Consider the following 24,753-nt stretch of genomic DNA (forward strand, 5'->3'; position numbering starts at 1 on the left):
GAGCGCGCAGCGTCATCTCGCTAGCTATTTTTAGCTAGCTACATGCTAACGAACGTGTATAATTGTGAGCGATGAAAAAAGGGCGCGTAAAATGCCGCTGCCAAAACGAAAAGGACCCCTGCAGCAGGCCCACCGAGATGTGGACGACATTAAAGGGAAGGTGTGTGAGATAAGACGTCGTCACTTTTTGTGACGTTTAACTCGACGCGTTGTAGCATGCTAAGTCACAAGCTAACGGCATATGTTAGAAACACAGGACTAATATCACCCGCTGGTTCAAAAAGGACAACTGGAAAGCTTTTAGAGTTGTTTAAGTTACACCTTCTTTTGCAAACAATTTCAAAAGGTAATAGCGGTAACATTTAATGTTTCCTTTGTGGTGCTTGTTCCTAGTTGGACAGTCTGCTGAAAGATGTTCAAAGTAAAGCTGAAACCAAAGAAGAGTCCTTTCGGAGGTAAGAGCCACGCATTTTATAAACCAACGTGTTCATACCTAGTTATGATCGTCTAAAAGTGTAATTTCCCGAACAGCTGTCAAGAGCTCCAAATATCAGCAGAGAAAACATTCAAGAATCTAACAAAACTGACCAAGGTACGATAAATAAGTTCACTTTATTGCTAAACACTGTTTTGTCAGCTCCTACTGTGCTGTGTACTAAGAGAGATGGGAATACCAGAACATTTAATATTACTAAAGATAAATTTGCATCAAAATGAAAAAGCAGTAGTAAGAACTGAACATGGGGACACTGAATGGTTCTCGATAGGCCAGGCCTGGGCAATTATTTTGATTCGGGGGCCACATTTAGAGAAAAAAAGGGGTCTGGGGGGCCGGTAAATCTATTTTTAGGAACACTAATACAAAACCTCACAATAATGTCTGATTGAATGCTAAAAACATTATAACAGACATTATGACAGACAAATGTTATATGCTCAAGTCAAGAATGAAAGCGCTTAGGCGGGCCTATACATAATCGTGAAAAAAAACAAGATAATGACAACAGAAAACATCAGAGAGTTCAAGTTGGATCAAGAAAACAGAAGTAGTGCAGTCGTGCTGCTTTCTAGGCAGTGAAATATATGAAGACGGTGGGTGTTCAAAGGAAATCAAAAGAAGATTAACAATGGCCAGAGCATCACTGATTAAACTGAATAATATGCTCAAGAGCAACCACATTCTTTTAAGCACTAAGATCAAAATGATAGAGACTTTAATATTCCCAATAGCAATTTATCAGAATCAGAATAGTTTTATTGCCATTGTTTGAGAACGGGTTCACAAACTAGGAATTTTTCTTGGTGCAAACGTGCGACATAAAACACAACACATATTTGGTATAAAAAGAGCTGTGACTGAGCTATCAGATAGACTTAGAAGGGATTCAAGGAATTCAAGGAGCTGCTGTTAGGAGTTCTTGTTCATTTGCCTGATGGCCGAGGGGAAAAAACTGTTCAGGTGGCGGGAGGTGTGGGTCTGGATGGAGCGTAGTCTCCTGCCTGAGGGGAGAGGGGAGAATAGTCAGCTGTGATCCGACCCACACGCCTCCTGGTCCTGGAGGAGAACAAGTCCTGGAGGGATGAGAGCTTGCAGCCAATCACCTTCTCCGCAGCACGTACGATGCGTTGCAGTCTATTCTTATCCTGGATTGTGGCGCCGGGGAACCACACTGTGATGGAGGAGGTCAGGATGGACTCTATGATGGCTGAGTAAAACTGCACCAGCATCTCGATCGGCACCTTAAGTTTCCTCAGCTGCCGCAGGAAGTACATCCTCTGCTGGGCCTTCTTGATGAGGGAGCTGATGGTCAGCTCCCACTTGAGTTCCTGGGTGTTGGTGGTGCCCAAGAAACGGAAGGAGTCCACAATGGGGACGGGGGTGGGAGAGTCAATCAGGGTGAGGGGGGATGGTGGGGCTGTGACTTTCCTGGATGTGAACGTTGGACACTGAAAAAACAAGACTCACGAAAAATACTTGCCTTAAACATTCCGTGGACAAAACGAATCTCAAATAAAGAAGTGCTAGAGAAAATGAAACCAAGGAAATTAATTATTAGACAGGATCATTTAACAACAGCTAGGTTACTTTGGCCATATCATGAGAAGAAACAACAACTTGGGTAAAGACATCAGCTTGGAAAATGTGAGGGAAACGTTGAAATGGAAGACAAAGGTGCATGGAAGGAATGACAAAAACAAGAGGAATGACATTAGCTGAGCTAAGAGATAGAGTGGTGGAAAGAGCAGAGTTGAGAAGACTGGTGCATGATATCATCCAAGGTGGACATTTGACTGGACGGAACCTAAGAAGAAGAAGACTGTGCACTAGGGCCGCGTGAAAAAAGGTGCTATCTCGATTCATACTAACATCGGATCTAATTTCTAAATATTGCCGATTTATTATTATTTTTACTTATCAAATAAACACTACTATTTTACAAATGGGACTTTTGCTGCACTGTAGTTACTATGACTAAAAATTATTACTAAATCATTTGGTCATTGATGGAGGTTAATTTGTCTCTATTATGTAAGCTTTTTTTGGACACTTTTAATTTATATAAATGAATTGTTTGCGTTAAAATTTTGTTAGCATATTTTTTACATCAAATTATGCGGACAATTTTATTAACTAAATTGTCAGCAAAATTCTTGTTTAAAAACAGAGCTTGTTGAAAGTCAGTGTTTTAAAATTCAGTGTAAACAATTCAGTGTACAGTATAAAAATTCAGTTCAGAAATTTTCGTTTTTAAAACACATTTTTCTGCACTGAATTTTTACATACTGAAATTTAAAACGCTGTATTTCAACAAACTTAATTTTTAAACATGCACATTTTTCTCACATATTTTCATTTAATGAAATTTTTAGCATACCGTAATTTGATTTGAAAAAAAATGTAGCTCACAAAAATCAAACTCCAAAAATTCAGCGACATAAATTCAGTGTAAAAAAAAAAGCTTTCGTTTGAAAAACACAAATTAACCTCCATAGTATTTATATTCATTCCTAATATGTAAAAACAAAGTCTCATCTGGGACCTTGCATAAAATTTTCTCATTAAATCAATGAGAAGTCTAATAATAATTAGAGATGTTCGATAGTATCGGACTGCCGATGTTATCGGCCGATAAATGCTTTAAATAATATCGGAAATTATCGGTATCAGTTTCAAAATTATCGGTGTTGTGTGATTATCAAAAAGTAATTAGTCACTGAGAGTGGAAAGCAGGGCTCTTGTTTGACACGCTGGGTCCAAAGATGCAACATGAAGTCATTACTGCTGTTTTGAGGGTGATTTATTTTCCCTTTGAGTAAAAATACAATACATTACATTCAGATGGTTTGTGGTCCCTTTGCTGTCCTTTTATGTTCCCTTTGCGGTCAACAGAAGTAACGGCACCCAGGTTCACACTCTCTCCATACAAGCCAAACAATTCACAGAGAGGTGCAGGTTTATATATTCAGCAATCAGCCCCACACACACTCCGCCCACACACCCACACACGTAGCCACACCCACTATCCCAGGTGACAAGTGAGAAACAAATCCTTGCCTCTACAATCGGTATCTGTTTCAAAAAGAAACATTTATGACTTTTTAAGGCACAGCCTTTGCGTGCCGGCCCAATCACATAATATCTACGGCTTTTCACACACACAAGTGAATGCAAGGCATACTTGGTCAACAGCCATACAGGTCACACTGAGGGTGGCCGTATAAACAACTTTAACACTGTTACAAATATGCGCCACACTGTGAACCCACACCAAACAAGAATGACAAACACATTTCGGGAGAACATCCGCACCGTAACACAACATAAACACAACAGAACAAATACCCTGAACCCCTTGCAGCACTAACTCTTTCGGGACGCTACAATATACACCCCCGCTACCCTATACCCCGCCCCCCTAACCCCGCCCACCTCAACTTCCTAATGCTCTCTCAGGGAGAGCATGTCCCAAATTCCAAGCTGCTGTTTTGAGGCATGTTAAAAAAAATAATACACTTTGTGACTTCAATAATAAATATGGCAGTGCCATGTTGGCATTTTTTTCCATAACTTGAGTTGATTTACTTTGGAAAACCTTGTTACATTGTTTAATGCATCCAGCGGGGCATTACAACAAAATTAGGCATAATAAAGTGTTAATTCCACGACTGTATATATCGTATCGGTTGATATCGGAATCGGTAATTAAGAGTTGGACAATATCGGAATATCGGATATCGGCAAAAAATCTATTATCGGACATCTCTAATAATAATCAATAGGTGTGATTTCTATTAACATAAAACATGGCATGTGTGGGGAAAAAAATCCCAAATGTGTGTATTTTTTTTAACACACACACACATATATATTTCTAACAAACGTAAGACGGTACTGGATCAACTATCGCTTTACTGTCAAAACAAAACAACAACGGCAAGCTAAGCTGTCCCTTTGATGCTCTCAAAAACGTTAACAACCAAGTTGCTACAATATTACGGCTCTTGAACGCAAGAAAACCGCAAATAGTAGCTGTCGTTGCATGTTTCTCTCAGGCTGACGAGCTTGCTCCAGTGGGGAACTACGAGCAGAGGAAACTGGAGGAGGAAGGACGACTGCAGAACATCCTGGAGCAGATAGACGACCTCTCTCAGAATCTGTCGCCACCAGGACCCAGCACTGAACCACCAGGAGGGTCTGTAAGCTTACTTGATCTGCAAAAAAAAAAAAGAAGCATCACATTTACAGCAATGCTGCGAGAGTCAATTAAATATGTTTGATTTATCCACAGTAACGAGTTAAATGATAAAGATAGCGAGAAAAGCCTGGAGGACAGCGAAGAGGTTGACAGCGATGAAGATGTTGAAGACAAAAGCGGCCAGGACGAGAGTCCAGCTCCCGAACCGTCCCCTCCGTCAGAGCTTTGCATCTACACGGCGCTCAGTGATTTTAAAGGGGACCAGGAAGGAGATTTGTCTGTTCAGGTGCTGTCAAATAACATATTGTGCAATGCTTATATATTTAATTACTTTGTAACACTCAAAGTTGATTAGTGGTACTATCTGGAGGAAATATGCCATTATATTTAAAAATAAAACTTGTTGATCAAACAGTGATACCTCAACTCAGTGAGCTTAGACTGGATGAACTCCAAGTGTGTTTTGCTTTTTTATGCTTACCAGTGATGGCAAAGAGGGAAAAAGTGATGATAACCGTAGACTAACTGGCAGTCACTATAAACCCACCACTAGGTGGTGTCAGGCAGTACTTTGACATTATTTTAGTTTACTAAAAAAATTTGCTCTTTTAAATGCCCTTTTTTCTCTGTTCTGTCACAGAAGGGGGAAAAACTGAATATCATCCGGAAGACGAGTGATGGTTGGTGGGTAGCCGAGAACTCGAAAGGCGACAGAGGAGTGGTGCCGAGAACCTACCTGAAGGTATGCAAACAAAGTACGGTATATGCTGCAGCCACTACATTAGGCTACACTGAGTTCTTCTCAAATGGTTCCCCCAAGGAACATGCTTCATCAGTATCATGCTTTGAACTGTGTGCACCACAAAACATGCTCATTGTCGCCATTAATCATGACTTCCTCATTTTGATTAAAAAAAAAAGCACAAAGTTTTATTTTATCTTGTATGTTAAAGTGTTTTTTATATTGTGCTCTAGAGTTAATGTTGATTTTAATTTATTTAGTTGATTTAATACGCAGCACGGTGGAAGAGGGGTTAGTGCGTCTGCCTCACAATACGAAGGTCCTGAGTAGTCGTGAGTTCAATCCCGGCCTCGGGATCTTTCTGTGTGGAGTTTGCATGTTCTCCCCGTGACTGCGTGGGTTCCCTCCGGGTACTCCGGCTTCCTCCCACCTCCAAAGACATGCACCTGGGGATGGGTTGATTGGCAACACTAAATTGGCCCTAGTGTGTGATTGTGAGTGTGAATGTTGTCTGTCTATCTGTGTTGGCCCTGCGATGAGGTGGCAACTTGTCCAGGGTGTACCCCGCCTTCCGCCCGATTGTAGCTGAGATAGGCTCCAGCGCCCCCCGCGACCCCGAAGGGAATAAGCGGTAGAAAATGGATGGATGGATGATTTAATACAATTTTGCAGCATCAAATGGTTTGTCTGTCAAAAAATGTTTATAGTTTAAATAAGGATTACCTTATTTGAATTACATTTCAGGCAAATTAATTTACTCTAAATCTTTTCTGTTACAAACTAAAAAACTATTTTAATAAAGTTATTCTTTGTTGTACAGTCGGAAGACAATTTATGTAGCCCCATTAGTCACGGTTTAACTGACACATGAATCGTGACGAAGTGGTGTGCACTATCCCTTTTAACCACCAGATGGCTGTAGAGTGTTGAATATTTTAAAATGAGTTTTGCGGCAATTCCAACTTCAACCTCAGCATCAGTTGCTATGTATCATTTTCAGCAGACTGCATTGCAAAATGATTAACCCTCCTCATTCCTCTCACGCGAGATCCACCCAGGAATGGGGCTATTTGAATCACTTCCTTACTGTTAGATGATCTATACTCCTTTTTTTTCTTTTTGTTTTTTTTAAAGTTAATAAGGATACAATGTTATGTAGAGGTGTACTTATAACTATTTTATAGACAAATATTACGATTAATAATTGTGACATAGGGACGGCGCGCAAAATGTTTTCTTCTTCGTAGGGTAACAGAAAATAATTGAGAAGACTGTAACAGAGCTGTTCCTAATACAATCGTTTATCGTCGCTAATTGGTTGCAGGCCTAACCGTGGTAAGCAGATATCCGCGAAGTAGGATTATTATTAGTAAATCAAATATTTTTATGGTTAGAGCATAACAAAAACTTATTACAACCTTCTAAATACGTTTTTTTAAAAACATGATAAGAGCCCTATAAACATGAAAATAACACCTATATAGTCACCTTTACATCCTTTTTACCCAATATAGTAGCCTTGAGTGTGTTCTATTGTAATTACAGTATTAAATAGAACTATTATTTTATGTTGAATCTCTAAAATCTTGTGAAAAGTCTGTCCCCCTCAGTGTATGGATCAACTTTATTACATTAAAAAATAGATAGTTTTTGATGAAAACAAGCTTGTATATCCGCCTGTAAACCTTTATAATACTGTGACATCTGTGCAGACATTAATCAACGATAGGTAGCCTAATTGAATTTTTGTCCACAGAGCGAAAGCAGAAGCGCCTCTAGGTCAGGGGTTCTTAACCTGTTTGATCTCGGGGCCCAACTCTTTCACTAAAAATATTAATTATATAATATTATAATTTAGTAATCTTACTGTTGATTTTTAATCATACTCAATAATTATATCTAACTTACAGTTTAACAGGACAAACCTTCAAATGATATGAAAGCATGTGTTGATTAACAAGTCTTAGGTCAGGCTGATTACAAAAATAAATACATAAATAAATAAATAAATATACTGCTAAAGAAAGCACTCTAATTGTACATATAATTAAGCAGTGCTAAAATAAACAAAAAATCAAACTAAATTAATAATAATAATGAATGTTTTTTAAATGAACTGTCAATAAAATGAAAGTGCAAACAGCTTCACCACGTTAGTCTTAATTTTTGCACTTTAGAAACTTTTCTATGACTTGAGTTCCAGACTTCCATTAAAGCATCTATTAATCACAACAATTATCAAAGCTTAGGTCAGGCTGATTACCAAAATAAATAATAATCAAATATACTGCATTAGCATATACTCATAATCACTGATGAAAATATAATTACAGTGCTAAAATAAATACATTCTAAGTAAATTAATAATAAATATTATATATTTTTATTAACTAAAATGCCAATAAAATTTAAGTGCAATCAAAAATACAGCTTTACCCCTTTAGTCACAATTTTTGCGCTTAAGAAACTTCCCTATGACTTTAGCTCCAGACTTCTTCTGTTTGATTTTGTCATTACTGCCACAAGTGGTGGAAAAGTTTATTATAAAGGCGCAAACAGACCACAGCTGAGGAACAAATATTATTTGGCGGTCCTTTGGTTAAGAAACACTGCTCCAGGTCACGTGGTTACAACTAGTTACCCTGCGGCTTACGTTGTTGGTGTCAAATACAGATTGGTTCTGGTATCAGCGACGACAACAAGGAGCACGACGACGACGAAGAAGAAGAAGAGGAGGAGGAAGGAGAAGAAGAAGAGGACGGAGAAGAGGAGCCTGAAGAGAATGAGGGAGTTGATTCAGAAGAGCTGGACGACGAAGAGAAGTTGGTGTCAAGTGTCATGTATAAAATGGTAATCCAATAGCGATAAGTCCTTTGTAACGTCTTGTCCTTTAACAGCGATGTTCCACGGTCCAGCTGGTCCATGTTCAGAAAAGCCCTGACTGAGGTACGACATTTGTACGACGGTAAATACATTGTGTGTGTTTTAATGCTGTGTGCTAGATTGATGCTACAGATGTGCTCTCCGCCATGGGCGCCATACCTTCTGGGTTCAGATCATCCACTCTAAGTAAGCTGCTGGTGGAGGAAGGTGAGTAGAGACCAGGGGCCGTACTTATCAAGCTTCTTAGAATTACTCCTAAGAAGTCTGCTAAGAGTTGACTTAAGAGTAAATAAATTATTCGCTGAAAGCTGCACTTAAAAGTTAGTTATCAAGCGTCTTACTCACACTTTCAGCGAAGTGTAGGACTGAATCTTAAGTGTCACACTCAGAGCTGAATTACGACATTACTATGTGCCGTAAACGGAATTTTAGGTGACGTCATTTCTGTGTCCATAGAAATGACCAATCACGGAAGGGAATCCGTTGTCTAAGAATAAAGAAATATCTTGGAAATATTTAAGTGGACAATGGGAGTGTATATTTTGACAATAAACTACAAAATAATACAAAACAAACTAGTCCCCGCCGGCACTCACGCTACCGCTCCCTCTCTTCTGTCGCCCACACACTCACTGACGTCACTCACCTCACGGCCACACACATACGCTACTGTCATAACATTTTCTTTCCAATTCATTAATTAGGCAACTAATTTGAAACTGGTGTGGGTGGCTCTATATATACTAGCCCACTGCAGACACATGCAGAAATCAACAAGGAATCGAAAATTATTAAATCTGTGACAAAAATAATATCCGCTCTGTCTAAACGATACCGTTTGATCAGCTGCTCGTCATCAAAAAAACCCCAACATTGTTCCGTTCCCTGAACGTTCGCGCACGTCTCTCTCGCCTCAGTGCCATCCCGTGCTGGCAACTCCTAACCACTTAAGACACCTCTGAAGGTCTCTTAAATATCGTGGAGAGTAGGAGTGATTCTTAGACTTAAGAACGTTGATAAAAAGCTTTTATTCTTAAGTTTGAGAGTAGGACTAAATTTAGCAAATTCTCAGGACTTAAGTGTAAAATGGCACTCTAAGAAGCTTGATAAGTACGGCCCCAGGGGCCGCACTTATCAAGCTTCTTAGAATTACTCCTAAGAAGTCTGCTAAGAGTTCACTTAAGAGTAAATAAATTATTCGCTGAAAGCTGCACTTAAAAGTTAGTTATCAAGCGTCTTACTCACACTTTCAGCGAAGTGTAGGACTGAATCTTAAGTGTCACACTCAGAGCTGAATTACGACATTACTATGTGCCGTAAACGCAATTTTAGGTGACGTCATTTCTGTGTCCATAGAAATGACCAATCACGGAAGGGAATCCCTTGTCTAAGAATAAAGAAATATCTTAGAAATATTTAAGTGGACAATGGGAGTGTATATTTTGACAATAAACAAAATAATACAAAACAAACAAACAATATTGGCAATGAATCAAAAATAAATGTTTCCTTTTTGTTGCACGTTTCCTGCTTCCTGCTCCCAGACCGTAACAAAGAGGCAGGGGAGACACTTCTCCAGGATGTATGCTCGGGGCAACACCCTTCACGTTACCCGGCAGTGGGTTTCCACAGCGGACGACTTTAGAGTGAATGATGAGTCCGGCGATTAGTTGCAAATCTTGCTTTATTGATTGGTTGCACACAGCCAATCCAACACAAAACAAACTAGTCCCCGCTCGCACTCACAATACCGCTCCCTCTTTTCTCTCGCCCACACACTCACTGACTTCACTCACCTCACATGCTGTAACCTAGCGTATGTGTGTGCCACACACATACGCTACTCTCATAACATTTTCTTTCCAATTCATTAATTAGGCAACTAATTTGAAACTGGTGTGGGTGGCTCTATATATACTAGTCCACTGCAGCCACATGCAGAAATCAACAAGGAATCGAAAATTATTAAATCTGTGACAAAAATAATACCTGCTCTGTCTAAACGATACCGTTTGATCAGCTGCTCGTCATCAAACAAAGATGAACGTTCGCGCACGTCTCTCTCGCCTCAGTGCCATCCCCTGTTGGCAACTCCTAACCACTTAAGACACCTCTGAAGGTCTCTTAAATATCGTGGAGAGTAGGAGTGATTCTTAGACTTAAGAACGTTGATAAAAAGCTTATATTCTTAAGTTTGAGAGTAGGACTAAATTTTGCACATTTTCAGGACTTAAGTGTAAAATGGCACTCTAAGAAGCTTGATAAGTACGGCCCCAGGGGTGTAACGGCACATCCTGCAGTGGTACCTCTGTTTTTTATTATCTACTTTACGTATGATTCCATTTGATGGAGATTTTTGGCAAAGTTTTTTAATATGGTGCCTTGGTTATTGTACGGTCAACCATTGCACGTAAGAAACTAGTCTGTTTTTTCTGTGTATCGTTCTGTTCTGTAAAAATGGAGTGGCCAAAAAGACTAATTTTCTGTGCTTTTTTTATTGAGTACCAGTGCAAAATAAGCCACCATGGGACCAACGTTCCCTCTAAGGTGCGCGCCTGCGCAATTGCGCACTGCTCACGCGTCCTCAGCGCACTGCAAATTAATGCCGCGCAGGAAATCAAAAATCCCATCTGAACTTTAAACAAAATAAACATATTACAATTTATTCTGTATGATTTTGCAATGCAACTCTGTGAGTGACAGGCGACAACAAGAGTGGCCCCAATGAATAAAACAATCTTTGTCAACACAGTTCAATTATAGTCTGTCGAGACACTTTACGGACAGGAATTCCATCAATCACTTTATTGAGCAAAACTGTTTGTAACCACACCAAAAACAAGAACTGGTAGTTTTCTGCCATACAAACCAGGCTTAAACCAAGCTTTGTCATCCGTCATATCAACAGAAGCCACTTGCTCGCTCACCTGCACCAACACACGCACTCATGGCACTTAGCCAGTGCTGCGTTTATGGCCACAAAAAAAGTCGGACAACCCCAACGCCTCACAATGTGTAAATGCCAGGTTGTAACACTCTGACTCCACAATCAGATGTGTGCTTATTTTACTGCCATTTATTAAGAATGTTAATCTAAGGATATTATTCATGAAATATTGTCACTAGATTTCATAAATGCTAATAAAAAGATGTATTTTACAGACAGAAAGTTACAGGAACTAAATGTAATCTCTGAAAGGGGTAACATTTCTTTTAAAGGGAGGACCCACAGCCAGACATACAATACTAGCACATAGGTCATGAAAAACATGTTTTTTTGTTATTGTCATTGTAAGGGGGCAAAATCACTTATATCAGAAAATTATTTTAATAAAACATTTAAATTGTTATGATGTCAGGTTTGGGACAGGTGTGACGCTGGTGTAGCCACAGTGTGCACGTCTGATGTTGCTCACATGTGCTCCACTGAATGCTCAGGGAGTTTGTGCGTTTGCTCACACACATGAAAAATTAGAGGGAAAGTTGCATGGGACCAAAAAAAGTTGTGAGTTCCAGCACTTTGATAAAGAAGGCGAGAAACACTGTTGAATTTAAGAAGGAACTTGTTGCAAAGTACAAAGTGGCGTCTGCGTTAGGACTGTGAATCTTTGAGAACCACATGATTCAATTCGATTCGATTCTTGGGAGTAACGATTAGATTCAGAATCGATTCTCGAATCACAATTGATACTTTTTTTAATAACATTGGGTGCCAGTTGTATAATTAACTATATTACTCCATAAAAAGAAAAAACAGCTCAGATACATTTTATACTACTTCACAGAAAACTGGTTTTGTTTAATAAAATTCTACCCAAACATTTAGTAAAGTAATATACAAATGAGACAACAAGAGAAGTATCCAACATTTGTCTTTTCTAAAGTAAATACAGGTAAAAAAACAACATTTAAATCCTTTTTTTTTTTTTTAAACAATTAAAAATCGTTACAAATAAGAATCATGATCCATTCAAAAATCTATTTTTTTGACAACGTTAGTCTGTGTGGCTCTCCCGTCCTTCACCAACAAGAGCCTTCAACATTAAAGTGATTTTAATTTAATTAATAGATTTTTATTCATCATTTGTGTATTTCACATTGTTTTCTGCATTCTATAATTTATCACTTTAAAATGTGTTTTGTGTGTCAATTAATTGGATTTACATTATTTCTTACAGGACTAGCGCTAAATATATCTTGTGGCGTACCCCACGGATCAATACTGGGACCAACATTTTTCAGTCTTTATATAAACAACATTTGTAAAGTTACAAAGGACTTAAATTTTGTATTATTTGCAGACAACACAACTGTGTTTTGTTCAGGAGAGAACACACACGAGCTAATACAAATAATAACAGAAGAAATGAACAAATTAAAGAGATGGTTTGACAAAAACAGACTATCTTAAACATCAGTAAAACTAAAATGATATTATTCGGAATCAGTAGAAGAGAAAGTAAAACAAATACAAATAGACGGAGTAGACATTGAAAGAGTAAAACAAATTAAATTTTTAGGTGTAATAATAGATGATAAAATTAACTGAAACTCTCATAAAAATATACAACAAAGTGGCAAGAAATACGTCAATAATAAATAAAGCAAAAATATTTTCTGGCCCAAAAACCCTCCATATTCTCTACTGCTCACTAATGTTATCATATCGGAGTGCAAAAATATGGGGAAATAACTACAAAAGTACAGTTAATTTACTGACTGTGTTACAAAAAAGGTCAGTTAAAATAATACCTAATGTTGGATATAGTTATTGAAACCAAAATATGAAAATTGAATTATTTGGTGCATTTGCAAACGGTTAAATTTATGTACAATGCAAAATATAACCTGCTACCCGAAGAATGTACAACCATTCTTCTCATCAAAAGAGGAGAAATATAACCTTAGAGGAAAGTCTAATTTAAAACATTTGTATGCACATACAACATTTAAGACCTTTAGCATATTAATATGTGGAATTAAATTATGGAATGGATTATTAAACAATTGACTAATATGATCCAGTTTAAGAAACTGCTCAAACTCAAAGTGTTTACAAAGTACAAGGAAGAAGAATAAACATCTTGAACCTTATTAGAAAATGAGATAATCTTATTCATCTCATAATGTAAACCATAAATTACTTAATTATTTGCTCATAAGAACTTTATTGTTTATTGATGTATTTAATAATTATTTACGTACTCATTAATTTACTAATGTATGTATTCATTCACTTATGTGTTACAAACAAATGTGTAAAAAATACTATGATACGAAAAGGGGTAGGATTAATAAATAAGCACTGCTTCTTCCTACTCTTTCTCGGACATGTTGTAATGACAAACTGTCAATATGTAATGTATCATATTGTAATTGTATGGCATGTTCGAAATAAACTAACACCATAACATAAGTGCTTTGGTTTTTGTGTGATTCGGTTTTGGTCTGACCTTTTGGAACTGATTACGAGGCACCACTGTTTTGGTTTAAAAGAAAAGGATGCAAAGAGAACACACGTACTGCACTTTAAATCAACATACAGTACATCGAGCAGCTGCAGTTATTAAGACGATTGTTGTTGCAGGTGCCAAATACAGAGGGAGTCGTCATATGCTGCCTCAGCTCAGCCAATCACAGCTCTCATTCAAAGATCTATTCTTGGAGCCCGACACCGGCAAGGTGAGACCGCTACATCAGTTACCTCCACCAGGCACGTTTTGTCTTCTCCTTCATGCCGACAGTTTTTTTAAAATAGGACAAAAAATAACCACCGGGGTCTCTAATTTTTGGCGGCTCAAAAAACATTGGCTGTAGCTTTAGGTAATCTCCTGATGCAGTTATTCTATTTGAAGTGTCACAAGCAGTCAGCAACTTTAACTCTGCATGCGTTTTTAAATGTCAGTTGCTACTAAACTGGTGTGTTACACTTGTTGTGCCGTTGTTTAAAACACACTCATCAGTGTTATTAATGCTGACTGAGCAGTTTGCTCCTTACCGCTATTATGTGTCGTGCAAAATACATATATAAACTTTGTCCGCTGACGGCCGCAGACTGAAAAATCAAAGGATGCGTGGGACTTTTCGATACAGTAAAGCCTGTTCATAGCTGTTCATTTGGTTCTGGGCCTAAACATACTCAAATCCAATCTTTCCTTTACAGAAGAGCGCTAAAAGAGTCATTACTGGAAATGCATACAGTGAACCTACAAACCCAATATTCAAAGAGTTCAACTTATTGAAATGTCATGAACTGGTAGAGTACAATGTCCTTAAAGTCCTGTATAACAGTGGTCCCCAACCACCGGGCCGTGGATCGATTGGTACCGGGCCGCACAAGAAATGTAAAAAAAACCAAAACTAACATTTAAAAAAAAAAAAATTTCTGGTTCCAACATTATATATTAATATAGATCAATACAGTCCGCAGGGATACAGTCCGTAAGCACACATTATTGTATTTTTTTATGACAAAAAAAAAAATAAATAAATGAAAAATACCAAACCCCCCCGTGGGACAAATTTTCAAGCGTTGACCGGTCCGCAGTTACAAAAAGGTTGGGGACCACTGATGTATAAGGCACAACATTCATAACAGATTTGTAGTTATAGAAGTAGTTATATTTTTACACTATCAAGATTGTAATGACAATAAAAAAATCCCATAATTGTAAATATATTTAAATATATAAAAATGTGATTTAATTTAATATGATAATACATTTAACTTTTTACTTAATGTTATATTTTAATATTTTTACACTCCATCAAGATCATTATAATCAAATCATGAAAATTAATATTAAAAAGGTGAAATAATTATGTTTACATTTTAATAAGATCTAATATCATATTTTAATATTATCTACATTTACAGTATCATCATAATTAAATAAAAACATGTTCATTATATTTTAAATATATAAAAATACATAAAAAATGTTGATCAGATTTTGAACACATTTAAATATATTCAATAAATACACAATATTTGAATAATACAATAAAAATGTTAAATAATTGAATATATTTTGTAATATTTAATATATCTGTATTATATACATTTACCACTTTCAAGATTGTCAAAATTAAATACAAAAATCAATATTTTAAATATACTGTATTTAAATACATAAAACATGTTCAATAAACATTTTAATATTCAATATCAAATTTTGAATACATTTAAATATTAGAAACCGTTAATAAAATGTACATTTTAATATCTAATCAGATTTTCCAGCCTGGCGCTGGTTAGTTCTAGCTTAACTGACTCCTCGCCCGGACTAACAGACACTGTAATTGCTTGTGACCGGGCTTGCTCTAGTGTTGTCAGTCAAGTGTGACTTAACCAATAATCTATGTTTCTAGACAGAATGATGGCGCCTTCCTGGTTAGGGTGAAGGCCGTTCCTCATTAGCAAGCCTGGTTTAAATGAAATGTGGTAAATTAATTTCTGCAAAGTAGGATTTATTGATTATAGATTGAATATTTTTATAGTTAAAGCAAAAGAAAACTGTTAATGACCTTCTAAATATTTTTTTTTAACATGAATAACATACCACCTTTTAGTCAACTTTACACTCCTTTTAATTCAATATAGTATTGCTTCCTGAGGTTTAGCCATTGTACAGCACGCTCTGATTGGTTTGGTCTCCTCTAATAGCCAAGGCTACTGTAATATTGATATTTTTAGTTTATTTAGCCATTTTAATGCTTAAAAATTCTTAATGTAGGCAAAAAAAAAGGCAAATATGCTTTAAAAACATTTTGTCCCAAAAATCTGGTGTTGTGAAGCCGCAATATTTGAAGCGCAATGTGGCGAGGGACGACTGCATTAATTATGGATAAAAAAAATGCATAGCTAGAGCATAAAAACCTGTTTTGACCTTCTAGATACATTTTGTAAATATAGTCACAGTTCCACTTGTTTTCTGTAATAAAGGAATGCTGCTTAAGGCTGAGCCAATCAGTGGTCACGATACTGAACAACGCACTCTGATTGGTTTGGTCTCATCTCATGGCCAATACTTCTGTAGTATTGATATTTTCATTTATTGTATGCTTCCCGCCTTCCGCCCGTGTGCAGCTGAGATAGGCTCCAGTACAACCCGCGCCCCTGTAAGGGACAAGCGGTAGAAAATGGATGGATGGATATGCTTGAAAATGCTTAATTCACAAAATACAAAGCCGATACTTCTTTTGCCTCTCACTTCCTGTGTGCATAGGTCCGCTCGAGACACATCAAGACGTGCGTTTGTTTCACTCTGTGGAGCTGCAAGCGGATCCCCACGCCCGGAGTCGGAGTCCAGGTCCTCAGCAGACACATGCGCCTCTGCGCCTATGACGGAACCCAGGTGGACTACCTTTTGAGGTATTTCTTCTCCGACCACCCTGCGCTTTAACGTAACCGCAACATGACTTCTGGTGCGCCGCAGGTGCTGAGCAACATCCACACAGTGCGGGCCAGCTACAACCCCAAGCACCCTAAGACCTGGACTTTCTCACCGCGGGTACGAGGAGACAGCCGGGCCCCACCGAACTCTATCGCGTGGCGTAGATTGTAGAAGTTTGTTTATGTTGCAGAAGTCAGGGCTTCTCCGTAGATTCATACGAGGCAAACCCCCAATGTGTTTGTCCCAGACGGCAGGCGTTCTGCCCACCCTGCTTGACGGAGACTGCTTCCTGCGCTGCAACTCAGACAACTGCGACCTCGGCCTCCTCTTCGAACTCGGAGTCACCTTCATACGCAACGTGAGGACGGACAGCGAGAGGCGACAATTAGCGGCCACGACTAAGCAGAGCTTTGCTGTCTTGTAGTCTACGGGGGAGCGGGGCGACCTGAGCTGTGGATGGGCTTTCCTCAAACTGAGAGACGCTGCTGGAAATCCAATACCTAACAGGCAAAGTACACACACTCTACACCAGGGACGGGCAATATGTACCAAAATCTACAGTGTAACCTCCATTTACCAACCTAATTGGTTCTTGCACATGGGTCGTAAATCGAAGTTTGTATAATGAAGCAGAGTTCCCATAAGAAACATATTTGATTCTTGGGGATAGCAATTCGATTCAGAATCAATTCTCGATTCAAAACTATTCTGCATTAAAAATCATTACTTTTTTTAATAACACTGGGCCCCATTCAGCCATAATTTCCTATATCTTCCTGTTATATTTCTTCCTAAGTGATTTCCTAAGAGGAGTCCATTCAAATTCATGATGTGTTCTTAAACGCCCAAATTGTTCCCACCTGCTGTTCTTAAGTTGCTGAATGCCAAATGGTTAGCGCGTGCGTGCCTATCATAATTTGTATATAAACATGCCCTTATTTCCCCAATATGCAAATGTCAACGCCCTTAATTCCGTAATTTGCATAGGTAAACGCCCTTAATTCCCCATATAAGGGCACAATTCCGGCGGAAAAGCCGAACATCAAACACACGGAGAAAACACAAACAGATTACAGAAGAGAAATTCGTATTATCCCGCGGGGGAAATACATAATGTCAAAACGTAAGTTTAAGAAAGGGGGGACAGCTCTCTGTAGCCTAAAGCGTTAAAATAAATATTCGTCACTTCGGGCAAATAGGTCGACATGGTCGCGAAATATGCGCTCCCGCCCCAGGGCACGATCTGCGGCATCTTGCAGTAGCAGCAAAAGCATTGCCATTGTGTGTGTGCGTGCGTGCGTGCGTGCACACGGTATTTTGAAATGTCTATATCAGGGGTGTCCAAAGTGTGGCCCGGGGGCCATTTGCGGCCCGCAGCTAATTGTTTACCGGCCCGCCACACATTCTGGAAATACTATTGTAAAAATAAAAAAGAACATTAAAAAATGAGGTGAAATCTAACGAGAAAAAGTTGCAATGTTGACACAAAATCTGCCATGCAGGCTGTTTTTTTTCTTTTGTCTTTATTTTTCTTTTATTGCCATTGCTCCAAAAATAATAATAATGACAAAAAATCCATGTTATAATGAATTATTTTCAGGGCTCCAATTACTTCAAAAATTTCACTTTAAAATGTTTTATGCGGTAAATATTGCATATATTGTGTAGTAGCCATATACATCAAAATTTTCTTTGACAAAAGCGCATAAAACAAACAAAAGAATTGTTCCAGCATAAAATCGACAGATATATCTGAAGTTGATCTTGTAACTTAGGTTTTTCTTTTACTTTCAACACTTAATAAAAATGTATCACTTTATGAGTGGGGCACCTTTTGGATCCCAAATATATTTAGTGATTTTTTATTTATCTTTTCACTGCGATTAAAGAATTAAAATCAATGTGTCTTGCATTATTGATCTTTTAGGGCTCTAATGACTAAATACTGTATATTTCAGTTTTACTATAAAAAACTAAGTTGTTTTTGACAGAAAAGCCATAAAACATTTTTTTAATTTGTATTACTTTGTATCAACTTGAAGTTGATATAGAGGTTTACTGTAACTGTTAAATAATTTAAAAAAAAAAAAAATCTGACTTATTTTTAACATTTTAATGACTGAGACCCTTTATGGTCCCCGGGACCCCTAAAGGTAAAATAAATAAAAAATCCATATATTTTGTTATGGTTTGAAAATGAAAAATATCAAAATGGCCCCCACATGCTTTAATTTTTCCGTGTGCGGCCCTCAGTGGAAAAAGTTTGGACACCCCTGGTCTATATATTGCTCATTTTGCTATATCTCTATCTATCTATATCTATATATATCTTCTGCCTCTTATGTCGTCTACTTGTAAGGACTCCGTACGTGTGCGCTGCCGAACATGCGCCTCTCCTCATATTACCAGCAATGTCACGGCGGTGCGCCGTAAAGTCATACATATATATATATATATATATATATATATATATATATATTTAAAAAATATATATATATTATCGATTATGGCCCAGCCCTAATACAACATCAAGCGCCACTTATAGACAAGTTTTGATGGATGTACACTGACTACTTTAAAGTATATCCACATTTACCTTCTGTAATAGTCACAAGTTGAAATCGGAATTTTGCCTGATACTGTACGCTTTTTTCTCCACACTTAATGTCATTGTGCGTGTGTGTGCGTGCAGGACGTATGAGCTTCTGGTGAACGGTGGTACTCCTTATGAGAAGGATGTGAGGGTGGAAGGCTCGCTGGCTAAAGGATGTAAGAGCCGTAGTCAGCAGGATAATTGTGTCTCCATCTAGTATCGTCCTTTTCTTCCCTTTTAGCGCCATCAAGTGTTTTCCAGCAGATACTGCAGGCCAGACGCCAGCCCTTACTCATCGTCAAGTTCAAGTCGCCAAGCAGCCACATCAAAAGGAAACTCAAGTGAGAAGATTAGTGGAGCGACTGCTAGTTTAAAAAAATGAATACAATGAGTGTTTCTCCTCATAGTCTCCTCCCGGACACGCTGCTGTACTGTCTGAGCTGCGTTCAACTGTTGGTGATGCAAAGGCAGCTGCTGGCCGACGCCCTGCTGGTGGACCGGCCCACCATGCAGAACGCAGGTAACGCTCGCATGATGTTTTTTTTTTGGAAGACTCACACTATAAACGTTGCACTGCTCTTCATCTTTAGATTTAATCTGCAGTCCTGTGCTGTCCACTTTCTCCACGCTTGTGGACCAACCTGACCTGCTGGATGCTGTCAGGGTCAGTGCACTCTCTTTGGTTTAAACAGCATCTTTGTGTTTAGTCTCCCACCACAGCAGCAATTTAGGATTTTTTACTATACGTTGTATCATATACATACATACATTTGTTTGCTAAGAGCCAGTCATAATCAATCCTGCTATGAAAAAATGCCATATAACATACAGGATGTACAGGAAGTTAGGTTATGTTTGTCAAAGGTCTCGATGTTGTAAAAAAACACAAAAAAACGTTGAAATTCTTGAATTTAAAAAAATATTTTTTTAAACACACATTTTTTAAACATTTTTAAAAACATGAAATCCATTTTTTTCAGATAATATATGAACAAGGTAAATAATTACACAATTTAATACATATGTACATATTTTTACACTATCAAGATCGTACTGATAATAACAAATAACATTTCTAAATATATTTAAATAAGATATAAAAATGTGAAATAAATATGATAAAAAATGTTTTAATACTTTATATAATATTACAATATATGTTTTACACTTTATCAAGAGCATAATTATTAAATAATAATAAAAAATATACAATATATTTAAATACATTAAAAAGGTTAAATAATTAAATACACATTTAAATAAGATTTAGTATAATTTGTATCATTATATAGATTTACAGTATCATAATAATTACATTTAAAATATATTTCAAATATATTTAAATACAATAAAAGGTTGGATACACTTTTTAACAATAATATCATACTTAATACATTAAAACATTAAATAATTAAATATACATTTTAATAATCATATTTTAAAATACAAATGTTTACATTATCAAGATCATAATGACAGTTAAATAATAAAACAATATTCAATACATTTCAAATATATTTAAATACATCAAAAATTTTAAATATACATTTTAATATTCAATATCATATTTTGAATATATTTACATATATAAAACTAACATTTACATTTTAATATTTAATAAATCTTTTTGTATATTTTTTACACTAAGATCATAACGAAAAGTCAATAATGAAAAATATACTTTACATTTTGTTAATATATTTAAATAAATGTAAAATGTTAGAAGATTAAATATTTAATTTTCACTTTCCTTTATTTAACCAGGTAAAAAACTCATCTAGAACAAATAGTATTTTGCGAAGTGACCTGGCCAAGAGTACATTTTTATATCACATTTTAAATATGTTAAAGTTATATTTTTTTAATCTTATTTATTATTGTATTTTAATATATTTGAAGATCGTAAAAATACTTATTAAACAGGTATTGTTTACCATTTTTGTTTTAAACAAATCTCAAAAAATCTACTTTTCACTTGAAAAACCTTTTTAAACTACCAAAAGCACATAAAGAGTAAAACTTTAAAAAAAAAAAAAATACTATTATAATTTAAATAAAATACTAAAATCTATCATCGTAATGTTATTTTTCACTTTAATGGGCACAAACATTGGCAACGATTTCAAAGCGCTAAGATGGAATAAAAAACAAATATTAATATAAAAAAAATGTTTCCTTTCAGATTGCTTGGATGGATACAGAAGGCAAAATGAGTCGAGCACAGAAGGTCAGACTGCATTTGTGTTATTATTATTATTATTGCAGAATGTAGCGTTACTGTCTCTCAGCACGAGCCACACAATGTTCCTACCTGAGTTGTCCCCTCACGTCGCAGCGAGACACGGCCGCTGTGAAACAGGAGTTCTTCAAAGTCTACATGGCGTCGGCGTACTTCATCCTCCACTCACCCTCTCTGCCGACCCACCGCTGGGCTGATCCCGCCTCGGAGGAGCAGCGATCCCGCTTCATATTATCCACGCTGGAAGCGATCAAGCAAGCCAGCGGCCAGTCGGGGACCCAAGGGGCTTTTGCCGACTCCGCGGCGCAGGAGCAGCTGGCTTTTGATGTGTCAGAGATGACCTTCGACCTCCTGCAAGCCACACGGTAGAAAACGAGAATTATTTTTGTTGTTTTTATTAAAATATCAAGCTGGTAATTTCCTGACGCTCTCAGTGAATCAAAGGGCCTAAAGGTACCTTGTTGTTGTGCAATACTAAGGTGGTCAAATAACACATTATTTGTGCGCTAATTGCTAGCTATAAATGTCAGGTTCAAACACTGATGACATCTATTAAACAAGACAAGAAGCAAGGAATTAAACAGACAGAATTCAATTTAGCTCTATTGAGGAGAAACGCGTAGACACTGTACCCTTGAACAGTGTCGTCCCACGCTCTGATGAAAGATTGTACGCCTCCTCTTTTATTTGGACTTTCACTGATTACATGGCAACAGCTGTTTCTAAGGGAGGGGGGTCGTAAACAGCCATCGCCTTTGGTTACAAAACAGTTCAAAGTAAAGGTTGTAAAACAGCTCAAAGAAAAGGTGCCTGGAGGGAGGTCAGGCCCTTTCTCCTCTCCGCTTTGTAGATCTCGGGTAAAGACAAAACCTTCCTGTGGATTACAATATATCAAAGAAACCGACACCTTCATGTTGTTTCCCATCCTACGCAGTGGAGTTTTACAAGCCTTTTGCTTGGTAGGATCAAAGACAGCTTTTGTCCTCTCGAAGGGAGCTGAACTCAATGTAACACAAAGTTTTGTGATAACTTAGATACAATTATTCTGACAATAATGCTAACATAAACATGATAACATTAAGATTCCCTAATGTTTTTATTTTAAACCTGCCAGGTACAGGGAGTTGTCATTCCACATTGCTCAGACCAAATGTAGAGATGTGTTATTGATGAGGCAGGGGTTGAAGATGAAGCGCATCACAGTTATTTTGCCAAAAGTTGGTCAACTTCAGATTCTTTATTGATCACTACAACATAACATCCACTGTAATACGTACAAGACATGAATAGGAATACATTTAACCCTTAATTTAGGCCAAACATATATAAAATCTACTTACCATAGATTAAAACAAATGTTTTAAGTCTGCGAGCTGCCATATTTAAAGCGCAATGTAACAAGCTACAACTATGTTTACCTTTACAGCTTCTATGTACAAAACCCAAAACCAGTGAAGTTGGCACGTTGTGTAAATTGTAAAAAAAAAAATATATATATACACTGATTTGCCAATCCTTTTCAACCTATATTCAATTGAATAAACTGCAAAGACAAGAACTGTTAAACTTAACTTTTTGCAAATATTAGCTCATTTGGAATTTGATGCCTGCAACATGTTTCAAAAAAGCTGGCACAAGTGGCAAAAAAGACAGACAGTTGAGGAATGCTCATCCAACACTTATTTGGAACATCCGACAGGTGAACAGGCTAATTGGGAACAGGTGGGTGCCATGATTGGGTATAAAAGCAGCTTCCGTGAAATGCTCAGTCATTCACAAACAAGGACGGGGCGAGGGTCACCACTTTGTCAACAATTGTGTGAGCAAATTGTCCAACAGTTTAAGAACAACATTTCTCTGTTGGGAATTGATCAAGAGTGTGACCCCAGGATGCAGAGACGGGAGGCAAGGTTGAATAACAAAAAGGGAAAAATGTAAGTCCAAAAAGGGTAACAAAAGGCGATGGGGCAGAAGTGCACACCATGTAATACTAACAAAAACAGGTTCTTCAGTGGTTGGCGGGGGAAAAGCCAGGGCGCACTAAGCACAGCATAAAGTCCTCCTTAAATCAAGGAGGCTAGGAAACAAACACAAAGAGGTTAAGATTAACAGCACTAAGAAAAGGCAACGTACCAAGACTGACGAGGCGAAGCAGGCGCATGCACGTGCGGGGTTCAGGAAACAATAACCAAGCAAGGCCAAGCTGTGAGTTATGAGCCTAAATACTGGCGGGCTAATTGCGAGCAGGTGTGCCTCAAGGTCCGCCCCTCGCAGAGGACGAATCACTAAAAAACACAGGTGCAGACAAAGACAAGGCAGGAACACACTAAAAACACAACATTCTCAACAAACTATTGCAAGGAATTTAGGGATTTCACCAGCCACGGTCCGTAATATCATCAAAAGGTTCAGAGAATCTGGAGAAATCACTGCACGTAAGCGGCTAAGCCCGTGACCTTCCATCCCTCAGGCGGTACTGCATCAAAAAGCGACATCGGTGTGTAAAGGATATCACCACAAGGACTCAGGAATACTTCAGAAACCCACTGTCAGTAACTACAGTTGGTCGCTACATCTGTAAGTGCAAGTTAAAACTCTATTATGCAAAGCCAAAGCCATTTATCAACAACACCCAGAAACACCGCCGGCTTAGCTGGGCCTGAGCTCATCTAAGATGGACTGATACAAAGTGGAAAAGTGTTCTGTGGTCTGACGAGTCCACATTTCAAATTCTTTTTTGGAAACTGTGGACGTCGTGTCCTCCGGACCAAAGAGGAAAAGAACCATCCGGATTGTTCTAGGCGCAAAGTGTAAAAGCCAGCATGTGTGATGGTATGGGGGTGTATTAGTGCCCAAGACATGGGTAACTTACACATCTGTGAAGGCACCATTAAAATTCCTTTGTTACCGATGACAGTTCAGCTTATATTGATAGACGGACAGCGTACTGCTTTAGTGTCTTTCATGGAAAAAATGTATCAGAGTTCAATTTCCCTGTGCCTGCCCCTTGCTGGAAATAGTTTGGACACCCCTGATATAAAAAATCTGATACAATCAGTCCTGCAGCGTGCAAAAATGGACAGCCAGTTAACACCTCAATGTCCTCTAATAAACACACAAGGTTGGACAAAAAAAATGCGGAAGTTATATTTTAGTTACCGTATTTTTCGGACTATAAGTCGCAGTTTTTTTCATAGTTTGGC

At 37.7% G+C, this 24,753-nt stretch overlaps 1 protein-coding gene and 1 long non-coding RNA gene across 4 annotated transcripts; one reads left to right on the forward strand and one right to left on the reverse strand.

Annotated features, from left to right (window-relative positions):
- Positions 1 to 23: 23 nt before the first annotated feature.
- On the forward strand, positions 24 to 21,967 carry nphp1 (nephronophthisis 1). Of its 3 annotated transcripts, none has more exons than XM_062059521.1 (20): positions 24 to 160; positions 394 to 455; positions 532 to 592; positions 4,555 to 4,694; positions 4,791 to 4,983; positions 5,338 to 5,439; positions 8,113 to 8,261; positions 8,337 to 8,385; positions 8,442 to 8,529; positions 13,910 to 14,004; positions 16,551 to 16,679; positions 16,761 to 16,835; positions 16,909 to 17,076; positions 17,143 to 17,225; positions 19,411 to 19,487; positions 19,553 to 19,652; positions 19,719 to 19,831; positions 19,902 to 19,975; positions 21,494 to 21,538; positions 21,647 to 21,967. In XM_062059521.1, exons 1-20 carry the CDS (start codon positions 92 to 94, stop codon positions 21,917 to 21,919), a joined length of 2,145 nt encoding a protein of 714 aa, XP_061915505.1. In that variant the 5' UTR covers positions 24 to 91; the 3' UTR covers positions 21,920 to 21,967. The 3 variants fall into 3 exon arrangements, 2 of the variants coding, with proteins under 2 accessions (XP_061915505.1, XP_061915506.1); XM_062059522.1 differs by having other exon boundaries at positions 67 to 160; positions 16,966 to 17,076; XR_009827368.1 differs by lacking the exon at positions 19,411 to 19,487 and having other exon boundaries at positions 67 to 160; positions 21,647 to 21,744.
- LOC133657794 (uncharacterized) lies at positions 3,978 to 23,734 on the reverse strand. The gene is made up of 3 exons (XR_009827369.1): positions 23,684 to 23,734; positions 21,623 to 21,901; positions 3,978 to 4,713 (listed from the first exon to the last, which is right to left on the reverse strand). It is a non-coding gene; the product is annotated as an uncharacterized LOC133657794 (long non-coding RNA).
- Between the last annotated feature and the right edge of the window lie 1,019 nt (positions 23,735 to 24,753).

The sequence above is a fragment of the Entelurus aequoreus genome, linkage group LG09 (genome assembly GCF_033978785.1).
Source record: "Entelurus aequoreus isolate RoL-2023_Sb linkage group LG09, RoL_Eaeq_v1.1, whole genome shotgun sequence".
In the NCBI taxonomy this organism is placed as follows: domain Eukaryota; kingdom Metazoa; phylum Chordata; class Actinopteri; order Syngnathiformes; family Syngnathidae; genus Entelurus; species Entelurus aequoreus.

What these genes read in the sequence shown, in the direction of transcription:
- nphp1 (XM_062059521.1), top strand. Translation starts at nt 92, where the DNA reads ATGCCGCTGCCAAAACGAAAAGGACCCCTGCAGCAGGCCCACCGAGAT. An exon ending in TGCCGAGAACCTACCTGAAG is followed by an intron (nt 5,440 to 8,112) that starts GTATGCAAACAA and finishes TGTCAAATACAG; the next exon opens with ATTGGTTCTGGTATCAGCGA. An exon ending in ACCTGCTGGATGCTGTCAGG is followed by an intron (nt 19,976 to 21,493) that starts GTCAGTGCACTC and finishes GTTTCCTTTCAG; the next exon opens with ATTGCTTGGATGGATACAGA.